Here is a 12,791-nt window from a genome sequence, read left to right as displayed (position 1 = left end):
TTGTATGATTAGTATAATGCAGCACAGATAAAAGTATATTTTAGGTGCCACTTATATTTTAATTAGGGTGCTAAAATGATATACCTGGGGAACATTGCTTATTTCTCTCAGTATTACATGAAAAATAGATGTTTTGGAAGAGGAGGCTATAGTGCCATAAAAAACAGCACAGCACTGTGAAGCTAAATAATTTATACAACAAATATCCATTTCATGGTTCCCTTAGTGTATACATATTTATAAGCAAAAAATAAAAGAAATAGTAGTTCTGCTCCTTTGTTTTTATTGAGATGGACCATATTTGTATATGAAGTATGTTATTGTCCTGCAATATTCTTATGCTAATTCACTTTGATTATGTTAATTTTTTTTAGACTTTATACTCGTACAAAGCATAGAGGTGAAGTTTTTTCACATATCATTTTTCATGTATTCAAACTACCGAAACATGGCACACTCTTGTTTACAATTTGCATTTATTTCAAACTTTAAATTTAATTTGAAGAGCGTGTGTTGCACTGCTGAATTTATTTTATAGAACCTAAAAGCAGGGGCAGATAATCCATTAGGGCTATGGGGCTGTGCCTCCCTGAAATTATATCCTTAACATTGCGGTACGAATATTAAATAGATCAATTTATTTAGATCGCATCTCTAAACAAATCAAAGTATTTAAGTATGGGCGGTCTGTCCCAGTCTGCCTGCCCCGCCTGCCACTGGAGTAGGAGACGGAAGCCAGGCAGTAAATCAAGTTTCTGAACTTTTACGCACGACGCACAGCCCTTCATAATGAATCAATGCCATTGTAGCCAAAGGCAATATTCACTATAGGCCAGTGACGCTTTCAGCATCATGGTTTTGGGCGCTGTAATCTCCATCCCTGCGTGAGAGCAGCGGTCTGTCATTCACAGGCATAGATCCCCCACTTCCCCTTTCATCACACGTAGGAGTGGATGCATGCACATGTGTTTTGGTGCCTGGTCCTCGGTAATGGTAAGTGTTAGAATGCTAATCTTCTGTTAAGTAGATAGTTCTGAGACCCCTGGCCACCCTAGCCTCCCCCACTGTGACACCCCAGGCCCTGGCTGCACGTCAATGGCCCAGTTAGAAGTGGAGTAGCTGCATTTTTTACCCCGTGAAATGGATCCAACAGACGAGCAGGTCAGGGTTCTTGCTCCCTTGTGAGGTTGATAGAAATATCCGAGTCAAACACAAAGCGAGAGAAATGTGCTTACAGTACACAGTTATTTGCTGTATGACATCAAAACTGGCCCGGAGTACAGAGTTGTGCAGAGAAGTACATGCTATGCGCCTTAAAGTCTCACAAAGAGATCTAGAGTTCAATTGCCTGGGAAAGGTGGACTGAACCCAGGCTTGCCTAACTTTCGATTCTAAGTGCTCCACTAGGCAGCTGCCAGAGACCATATCACAGCAGGAAAAAGAAGCGGGATCACAGGGGGCGTCTGCCCTGGAGGCCACGCTGGCTTCCATGCACCACAGCCTCCAGTCCATAGATGTTAAGATAGACTCTTTAAACCTGCGGATCGACCACATGTCCACACAGCACACATCAAGGCAGAGAAACAGCGCATCGCCACAGCGGAAGGCGACATACAGTCGGTGAGCCTGAAATGCCTGAATATCGAGAAAATCCTGGCAGTCATACATGCTAAAAATGAAGTTTTAGAAGCATGCTCCCATAGAAACAACTTGCGCATCACTGGCATTCCGGAATCCACCAACATGGGTAAAATGGAAACCTATATAGAAACACTCCTCACATCGTTCTTTGGCCCTGAACAAATATCGCAATTGCTGGTGGTGGAGAGAGCACATCGCTCCCTCTGGGCGCATCCACCTCTGGGTGAGCCTCCGTGCGCAATAATAACAAAATTGCTAAACTATCGTGACCTTGGCACAGTACTCAGGCTGGCACACAAGATGAAGGACATCACTTACCAGGGTAACCACATTGCTTTTTCCCCTGATTTTACAGTAGCGTTAAAGGCTGCCCGCAGAGAGTCCTCACCCAGGAAGAAGCAATTGCAAAAGGCCGAAATTCCTTATGCTATTTTATGCTATACCCAGCACGCCAACGCATAGACTATCAAGGTACCCAGAAAATCTCACTACTCCATGTGCTGCCAAGGACTATCTCTAGACCATTACCCAGAAACGACGGGGTCAGCCTGCGGAGGACATTGATGAGAATGGAAATTAACTGTGAGCTTATGAGATGCCTTGGTCCAGTACATACCAACGGCACATGAGGAGCAGCGTGTGTAAAGGACATGTGGGGGCTCTGGCCTTCCTGCGACATGTCCTGCCTTAAACTTCTGGTTCGCCTACACAGGCCGGAATACTGCTGTTGTTTGTCCTAGTCACCTCCAATCACAAAGAGGAATACTGGGAATCTGATGACCCCTCCTGAGGGAACACCCCTTACGCCACCTAATTATGGTAATTGGTTGACTGAGATAATGTTTACTATTATGTTTTGGTTTATGATTTCTATGTCTTTTGACTGTGGGACGGTCTTTAGCATGGTTGGGATGCTGAAGTGGGTGGGGGAGGGATATTTGCTTGTTGTTTTGGTGACCATGCAAGTGCTCATTGTCATTATCTTGCTTCTGTACATCATAAACTCTACCCTGATCTGTAATACACTGGTGGCCTACAAGTTAATCAATTGGAACCGCCCGCGGACAAGTAGTCCCTAACTTGGAACGTTCAGGAGCTTTACAATCCTCGCAAGACTAGACAGGTACTATCCTACCTAGACACGCATCATATACAGATTGCATTCCTACAAAAAACGCACCTCACGCCACACGGTCCCAGCTACACGGTCCTGTTGGCCAGCTTATAAATTGGCTTCTACTTACTCCTCATACTCCAGGGGAGTCATGATTTTGATCAAAAAGAGGTACCATTCACAGCTACACACTCTGTAGTAGATGACCAGGGCAGTTATACCATAGCACAGGGTACGCTCTGTGGAACACCTATCGCTCCGGTCAATATATACATATGGCCCTAATGCAGATGATCTGGGATTTTACATGACAATCTGGCGGCACGTTCATGCCTTGCCTCCGATGACCAGTGAATGGGGTGGGGGGGACCTCAACACATATCTAGACCCCGTACTTGATTGGTCGGGTGTAGTGGACTGGCACGGTAAGCACTCTAATCACTTTGCATGTGACGGTATGGAAGAATATGGTATTGTGGATATATGGAGACTTCGATAACTGACTCACCGCAACGGCATGTTCATGTACACGAATCGTGTTCTCGGCTTGACTATTGGTTGGTCACCCGCGAGGTTAGTGAATATACAAAATAAGCTATTCATCCCCCCAGGACATTATCAGATTATGCTCCTGTGAAACTCATACTTTCAATACCTACATCTGTACTATGTATGTGCCCGGGCCCATTTCACTCACTACTGGTATGTTACCCAGGAATATGTCCCTCATCTAGCGGTAGAAAATAAGGATGCGTTTCCCATTTCGCTACATAAACACGAGGGCATGATGTACACTAAAATCAACACGATACACTCCATCGCACATGCCTGTCGGGATCTGGTGGTGCAGTCTGGCAAGATCCCTTATACACTCCGGAACTCCCCCTGAAATTCCACCCTGCCTTATCAGTCGCGCACTAAAATAAGGCGTTGGGACTGCTTGGTCGGACTGGGCTGAAGACAGTGGTGGATGCCTACCCCAATGGCAAGTGCATAACCTTGAATGACATCTCACAGACACAGCATCACACCCCACTATTGATCTTGACATACTATCGCCTCAGAGCTGCTTTGCGCATGTGCTATCCTCAATTCCCTAATGCATCCTTCCCACACTGTGCCTTACAAACCTTGATAAGGAGTGACAAATATAGGAACCCGATCACAAAACTTTACAATGCGGCATAGGCGGACGGCCCGGCATCCAGCGCTAGAGATGGAATGCAGTACTGGACCGGCCACTGGAGCAGGTGAACTGGGCATTATGCTGCACACAACTCAATATACTCACACCCAACTGTAATTTGTGCATTATTCACTTTAAGTATCTAAAGCAAATGTGCTATATACCTGTAAACAGGTCGTACCCACCAAGCCGAAATAGCTAAAAAAAATAAGGTTCAATGAATTCCTTTGCGATGGATAGCGCTCCAATGTCTTTGCATTCAGGAGGTACAAAGTAAATAGAATAAACAAGACACAGTTTCTTGCTACTAAGAGTTTTCGAAACAGACAAACGCAACCCCAGCAGCATAAATACATCCAATAAGGGCAGTGTCAGACGTGCAAATTATTCACACAGTGTACAACGATAAAGTGTTGTAAGACAAAAACGAGGTTGCAACTAATTTAAAAGAATAAAAGACAATATAGGCTACTCTCCTGGAAACAGATCATGGAAGAGACATCCATGAACAAAAAGTGTCCAGACCTCTCCCTTACAGGTCACCAGGAATGCTGAACAGCAGAAACAATCAGTCACATAACAATGCCTGAATATAGTTAAGGCTAACGGAAAACCATACAGAAACTCTCCCATATCATGGATAGCCACAAAATGATTGTGAGATAATGTCAACATACAAGATAATCCCATTTACTCCTTCTATGAAAGACTATACCTGTCCACAAAGTCTATTTAAAGGTTTTAACACACGCATTAAAAATCCACCAAGTACAGGAGATTGGAAAAAATACTACTTCACCACTTATGGAGATCAGGTGTGCAAGCGTAGGTCATTTATGTCTAAAACACATCTATGCTATAAAGAAACTGCTCCTAGTGTGCCTTCATGGAATAAACACACAGCAATGCTGGATCTGAATTAAGAAAAGTAAAAAGCAGTACCATCTGTTGTAGAGAATGATAGCCATGGCAGTGGTGGGAGGCAGGCTCGTCAGGTCCATGTCCACATGTTTCGTCCCAGGAGGAACTTTACTCACACACAGTAATTCGTTCAACAGCATATTTAACACAGGAACAGACAGACTAAAAAATAAGACACAGCGTTAACTATGCAGGGAATTAGACGTGTTTCTACATCCGACCAAATCTGCAGAAAGAAATATATATTTTTAATATTTGGCTACTAGCATTATGTAAAAACAATAAAGCAGGATTGCATTTAGATAATCACGTCCAAAACAACACTGCTGAGCCACTGCGCTTTACTGTATCAACACCCTCTTCATGAAAGACAAAAAACTGAAAAGTTTAATTGTCTTCAGGATCCATTAGTAATTGAACAATGCAAGCAGCTGCTTCATAAACGTGCCTTCAATAAAAATAATGTGCTTCTTAGCATTTGTTCACTAAAGCTACCCTTCTGGATAATATAATTAACAGTTAATTTTCTGCTTATTGAAGACAAGCAAGTGGTATGTCCAGGATACGGTGTATTTAAAATATATATTTTCCTGTTTACAGAATCATTTTAATGCAAACTACATGATATTAAACATGCAATCTAAGACTATATACCAGATAAATGTATTACATCACATAAAAAGCTACTCTGGATTTACCCAAGTATTTTTTTCTGTCACCAGAAACCCTCAGTGTCATTACTGGACCACAATACATCCTTACCGGACATGGGGACAGACAGACAGACACGTGGTTAACGGTCAACATTGATGGTAGGTACTGTGGTTTACCACTAGTTGTCACAGCTCTCAGGTACTAATGCACTCCAAATAAATAACCCCAGTATTCTCTTTGTACACTCGACTATCCAGAAGTTAGACAGACAAGCAGTAATTGCATACTTAAGGGCAAACCTGCAGCAGTTAAAATATGAGCCAACAACTTCAAATACTTGTACAAATGCTTAGACGGTCAGACACTCTAGCAACATTACATACGGTACCGATAGTCAGTGTTAATGTTTCACAGGACCGGAGATAAAATAGGAAACTACTCTGTCTACCCCTGGGAGGGTGAATTGGTGGATATGGGCTCCAGTGGGCTGGCGATGCTGCAGGTTCACCACTTTTGCATTTGACAACATTCACATTCCTGCGTAAATTATCCACCTCTGGTTACATACATGCAGCCCAGCAGCACATTTGGACCAACAAGCAAGGTCGGCATTGCTCCTGGGAAGCTCAAACACTCAAAAGGGGATCTTTTTTCAGGTTAGCTTTCGGGTTAGGGGCCTGCTCCTCTCATTAGCCTGGGAAATCCAAATTGCTCTTCTTTCAAGGAAGGACACAGCAGCAGTGTTTTTGGATTAGATCACTTTAAAAGATGAGAGATAAAGGAAATGTTTAATGGGACCATTAAAATCAGTCCTTGGTTTAAAACTGGGTCCAAAAGCTATTTGTACCAGTTTTTAAACGACTGCAGATCAGGAGCTGTATGCAAATTACACTCACTCCTTAGCTCCCGCAGCCAAGTACCACTAGGTCCTACTTGGTGGTAAGTGCTTGTTCAAACCACAGTGCGAGGGGAAGATACAGCGCACCAGTGGCACAAAATTGCACAGGTTTGTTATTGTCCAATAATTTAGAGCTAGGTATAAACTGAACTCAAATACCTCCTGCACCCTCTAGCTAATGTTTTTTGGACCAGGTTTTTGGTACCCACGATTTACATCCAGGTATAAAATACCCAGGTGTAGCAAGCAGCAAGGCCAGAGCCCCACTATTCTTTAACATGGCAGAAAGGACGATAGAGAGGTCGCTGAGCTGGGAGCTACTATTGTTTAAACACTTTTATTACCAATCACCAACAGGAAAGAAGAGGTAACAGTATTCATTCATTAGGCAATGAGTAACATGGAGAGGACACTCAACTTGTATGCTTCACAGCAGCCATAAGAAGCATGTGTAAGACATTCGGATATATTACAGCCCATCCAAACCACAATGATCCTCCTTGGAACTCTAGGTCTTTCCGTGTGTAGCCAGGCACACCCTCGCAAAGTAAGCCACCTTAACTTAGGAGCAACCAGTCAACAAAACGTGAGGCTCTGTCCAATCATCATCAGCATGAAATGTCACGTTTGGTAACAGACAACCCGTACGCACGAGGGACCTTGTTTTATTGGAGCCTCGCGGTCGCCCAGGGTTTTTAAGACACCCAACTTAAGTGTGAGTTGAATCTGACATTTCAGAGCCCTGCTGAGGATGTTCCCCATCATCGAGGGACCTTGTTTCATTGGAGCCTCACGGTCGCCCATAGTTTGAGAGCCTCAACTTCAGTGAGAGTTGAATCTGACATTTCAGAGCCCTGCTGAGGGTGTTCCCCATCATCGAGGGACCTTGTTTCATTGGAGCCTCACAGTCGCCCATAGTTTGAGAGCCCCAACTTAAGTGTGAGTTGAATCTGACATTTCAGAGCCCTGCTGAGGATGTTCCCTATCGTTCGCCAGTGTCTCTGGATTGCAGGACACTTCCAGAGTATGTGAAGGAAGCCTCATCTCTACACGTTATCGTTTTATTTGTTTACACCTGTAATGCACACTCAAAGAGCCACACAAAACTTGAACTATCAGCATAATAAAATGTGTTTTCTGGCCTTCAGGACTGAGTGCAGAACTCCAGGGTCATTAGTACATAAAATGAGCTTGGGGCACTATGCATGACAAGTCTGTGAGATTGGACTGAAAAGAGGGTGTGAATTAATGTGCAAGGGGGTAAACACCACGTAAATGGAAGACTCCCTGGTTGCTTTAGGTCATGTTACATTAAAGCTCATATCCTGGTCTAAAGTATCCTCTCAGAGTGAGCGCAGAGTGTACCTCATGCAGCTTTATGATTTTGACCCAGTGTACCTTTGACAGGGGACTAGAGGGAGGGGGTAGGGGGGAGGGGTGGTTCACAGATTGGATTGCAGTGGTGGCCTAGCCAGGAAACATCCTTTACCATGAAGGGAGACCCACGACCTGCCTTTACAATGTAGTCACTACTCCGACTGACGTAACTACTCTGACGTTACTACGCGTTCCATTACCCCGCAAGTCGTTACGACGACTTGCTTTAGGGAACGCCATGTTGAATTGGTGTTGGATATTAAGTCAAACACCTTTCTTACCGATACACCCACTGGAGTTGGAATAGTAATTTATGCTATTCCAAAGTCCAGCGCCCTCCTAAAGCAAGTCATTGCAACAACTTGCGTGGTAAAGGAACACATGGTAACGTCGCAGTAGGAGTACTGACTGCAGTGTTAAGGCATGTGTGGTAAATACATGCGGGCTCTGTCATACAACCAGCCTGGCCATGTGCAAAGAAAAGGGCCTGGGCATGGACCACTGCATCCCAGTCATTGCAGACAAGACCAGGGAGGACCTGAAGTAAGTGCAGCCCTTGGCCACAGCCACCTTCAAACTAACAGAACCCTAAAACCAGTGCCAGGATTCAGGGGCACTCAGGCAAACTGCTAAAGAGTGATGTCTGAAGCTGGCAATCTAACTGTGTGCTTGCATTTCTGACTGGGCACAGAATATAGCACAATGTTGAAACCTGGCTAAAAGTGAGTAATCTCATTAAATGCTTCTTCCATACCGTGACTCTAGACGAGACTGCAGTGAAGTGTGCTTTGCTAACAGCACCTACGTTTTCCTTTTGTGAGGCCTCTCCACATAGCATCTAGGCATTCATTTTGATTTGCCCAGTGCCCTTTCTATATATTGCACATATGTAGCACATATAGGGAACACATTGACGGAAAGCTAGATCCTACTGGATACTTAAAAAAACAGAAATAATCATTAAAAACAAAAAATCCACACCTTTTCTCAAGTGTTTCCAGATCCCATTTCAGGTGGGCCGCGATTTTAAGAGCTAGGAGTTTCAAGGTACGGTTCTTCTTGTTGTCTAGCGGGGGTTGAACCTGGTTCTGCTCATTAACCAAGGGCTTGGAAGCTTGTTCCAGGAAATGAACAATCAGCATGACAGGTGGAGGGTCTAAATGTGAGGGAAACAGAAACATTTTAAATAGGTTTATACCAATAGCTGCTCATGCCTCCATCAGACATTTGTTTCCTATATGCAGCATTACGAAGATTGTCCACTGCACTCTCAATCCAATATTATCTATATTCACAAATCAATCAGTGATGCAGGTGGTATTATTTCAAGATATTGTAGACCATTAAGTGAGAAAATAAAAATACAACTACCGGTGAAAAAGGAGATAACTCACCCAATTTTTTACCAATAAATTTTAAAGATCGATGTCAACAAAGAAACATATATGGTTTAAATGAAATTCTGATCTGTTGTGATAGTTTCCAAAAGCTAAATTCTGCTTACCTTACTCTTAACAGAGAAGGGTGATAGGACAGTGTTAAACAATAAATCATCAGATGACTATTCTTTTAATCAGACTCATAATATTGCAAATCTAAACGTACTAAACAAATAACTATAAATACTACACATTGCAAAATTGGTCAATAAGGAAAGTTGATTCTAAGAAGCAGGAAAAACTGGACATTTTCAGAACTGGTGGAAAATATCTGACTAAGAATAAGTCTCCCAGCCGCCAAATGCAAAAACATGCAGCTACATGTTGTTTTGATATTAATTTCCAGTCACATGCTGTTTCCAAATAATACAATCTGTACCCAACAATGGTAATAAGTATGTGAAAAGTTCTGATGCTTTATTTGATGAAGGATGTAGAATTTGATTTACTGGTACCAAGCACAGCCGAGATATGGGAAGCACAGAAACACAAAGCCAAAGCACTATGAGGTGAGAAACCGGGGACAAGCAAACTTCATAATGTGGGAGGAAGACTTATCAGCCGGAGACATACAAGTTGCATGGTCACCGTCTGGGGAAATAGCTGTCCCTTCCTGCACACTTCTAATTATGGAAGAAGTGCTGCTGGAAAGGCGAAAGTCACTGCTTTCCAAGGGTGCTTCTCCACAAGATATTCCTGCTCTGGACCAACCCTTCCTCCCCCCACTTCAACCCACCTTGAGGGACAAAGTGTTTAGTCAACATTTTCCTTTCCCTGAAGGGGACCATCGTCTCCCCATACGTGGCAAGATGGGAGAAGGGCTAATAGTCACCAGGGAACATAGCATATGCCATGTTTTATTGCAGACCGCACCATACGAGCTTTCCTGCCCCCCAGGTAAACTATTGCCAAAAAAAGGCAACACTGGAAAGGAGAGAGTTTTGCCAACGGATTATGGCTCTATGACCACATCTGTACCACGACCCAGAAGCAGGGATCCTACACTGTGCCACCAGGCAATAATTTATTTGGGAGGGGATTAATTTGGGAGGCTGGCCCTTGCAAAACGGCAAGCCATCCCAACGGCTCAACTTAATTTTAAACCTTTTCCTGAGCCTAGACCATTTTCCCAGTTCCTTCCCATTGGAGGCAAAAGGTCCACTATCTACCATGGTGAAATGTGACCACCATTTTGTTTGTTTGTATTTTAAACACGGGGGTATAACACTGCCCAAGAAAGTAGGCATACAAGAGGCACCAATAGAGAGGGGAGTCTCCGACTTTCCAACTGAGCCTCTTTTGTTTGCCTACCTTCACAGGGGTGAGGGCTTCAAACAAACAAAATGGCAGCTGCCATTTTATTCTATGTGCCACAAGGTAGGGTTGAGTCTTTCCTTTACAATATTGTGACCACAGAATAGATTCCGGTGACACATTACAGCCAATATATTAATGGAGGGACATTAAAGGCATATATTTTTCATCCAAGTAATTTATGTACCAATAGAACTAGCACTAAGCAATTTAGTAGTTTTCTCTGTAACAAAATAATCTCCTATATCCCTAAATTTTTCTCTAGCTACGTTTAAAGGCTTTGCTCTAGGTTGATGCATAGTGAAACCTCTAAATATAGATATTTGCAACTAGGTGTCACGGCACCATAGCCCTTTGGCCAATAGCTGTTCTCTTTCTTAATACTTATACTGGTATGTATGCACTTTCTGTAATGGAAGGTTTGACACACCACCCAAATGAGGTCAATGGTGACTTCACAGAGGGGGTAACTGGAGTATATGAGCACATGGTTGGCTGGAACCCAGTGAAACCTACAAACCCCAGACATTTTTAAAAAGTGGACACTCGGGAGCCATGGTGGTGGTGCATAAACCCCTGAAGAATTTCATACCCAGATTCAAATGACGTCTATATTATATGAGAAACAAAAACAGAAACATACAATGAATGGCAAAAGTCTTACAAACCTGCATTTCAGATTTTTCCCAATGAAAACTATACCACAGCTGTGAGGGGAGGCTTGTTGCCCGAGACAAGAATGGACCAAAACCAGTGACCATGTGAAGAACACATTGATAGCACATGGAGTTCATTTGGTCACTGTTCGTCCTATCCTGTCATGGGCAATAGGACAGGACACGCAAGGGGGTACTATTTTTATTGTGCGATGTGTGGAAACACTGGATGGTAAAAATTAAGTGGACCACACAGATTCTAGAGCTCTCCCTCACACACGTGCGGAAAAATTGATTGCAGCTAATGTTTGAGGTTTTCAAGGCATTCTGGGCAAGAAAAGTACGCCAATCCACGCATGGCACACCACCCAGGACTCTCTGGTGTCTACGTTTGAGAAATGTCTGGGGCAGCTATAGGTTTTCCTGGGTCCCAGCCGTGCCCGGAACCAACTATCACACCAGCCCACATTGTCATAAGCAAATTTCAAAGGAAATGTCTTGAGAAATTTCCTGTGACGGGCCAATTTCTACACAGAGACACGTGGAAAGAGAGTATAGTATAATATTCATTATAACCAACTGAATTTCTCTTCATTTTTGGCTTTTAACCTTAAAAACAGTGAGCAAGAAAGAACATATTTGACAAAATGCCCTGGATCACATGGTTTCATGGGCAACCCCAAATTTAGACTTGTACTAAAGAAAAAACACTATTCTTGGGCACATCTAAAAAAATGCATAAGTGTCCTTCATACCTATTTTCTATTTTTCAGGCTTTACCACAAGAATTGATGCATGGTCAATACACAATGGAAAATCATTATGAGCTGCAGCCAAATTGATGGCTCAGGGTATCACGTGTTCTTGAGTGATCAACAATATAGATTGCTGGCTTAGAATTGGAAGGGGAAACGAAGGGAGGGGGAGCACCGCCACGAAGGTTAATGGAAGACCCTTGAATGATGAATTCTATGTTCCTATTGATGCCACACAGAAAGTTCGTAACCTTACTCTATGCTTCATACAACACTAGTTCTTTTGTGTCATTCAATGTAATGCCTTGCAAAGGACATTTACTGTGAACATATACCAGACGAAACTACAATGGATTATCCAATATTATGTCAAGTCATGCTTTGTTGTCCATGTTATTTTCTCGTTAAAACAAAATAAAAATAAAAACATTTTTTTTTAAAAACACAGTATAGATTGCTGAGACTAGAACATAATGTTAAATTACTTTGGTAGATTGACCATCAGTGCAAAAATTACGGACGAAAACTCTATCTCCTATTTCTATTTTTTCCTACTTAATTATCATTAGTGTTTAATTTCAATGATTAGTTTCTTTGGGAAAAACTTCAGCGACCTACACAAATGGCCCCTTGCTGAATTCAGAATGTCGTCTACTTTTCAGTAATGCATAGCTTTTCAGGTTCATCCATGGGCTTCACATCTGTTTCCAATATCAACTGCAAGAAGGTAGAAACCACAAGAAACAGGAAAAATTGACCACTGCTTGGAAAATTTCAACAACTGAGGTAAACAAGCATTGGCATAGCCAATAGGTCTCGCCTTTGGGACCTTACAA

The 12,791-nt window shown here is 42.8% G+C and overlaps 1 protein-coding gene across 1 annotated transcript in view; it reads right to left on the bottom strand.

Moving 5' to 3' along the window:
• INTS8 (integrator complex subunit 8) overlaps positions 1 to 12,791 on the bottom strand; it is a 724,118-nt gene that overhangs the window by 691,010 nt on the left and 20,317 nt on the right. The window contains exons 3-4 of the mRNA XM_085605229.1: positions 8,773 to 8,947; positions 4,884 to 5,024 (exon numbers count right to left, since the gene is read on the bottom strand). Of these exons, the coding sequence (XP_085461355.1) occupies positions 4,884 to 5,024; positions 8,773 to 8,947 (316 nt within the window). The remainder of the gene's footprint in view (positions 1 to 4,883; positions 5,025 to 8,772; positions 8,948 to 12,791) is intronic.

Source organism: Triturus cristatus, chromosome 5_1 (assembly GCF_964204655.1).
Source record: "Triturus cristatus chromosome 5_1, aTriCri1.1, whole genome shotgun sequence".
Taxonomy (NCBI): Eukaryota; Metazoa; Chordata; class Amphibia; order Caudata; family Salamandridae; genus Triturus; species Triturus cristatus.
Note: the sequence above shows the minus strand (reverse complement) of the source record. Positions and strands in the feature narration are given on the sequence as shown.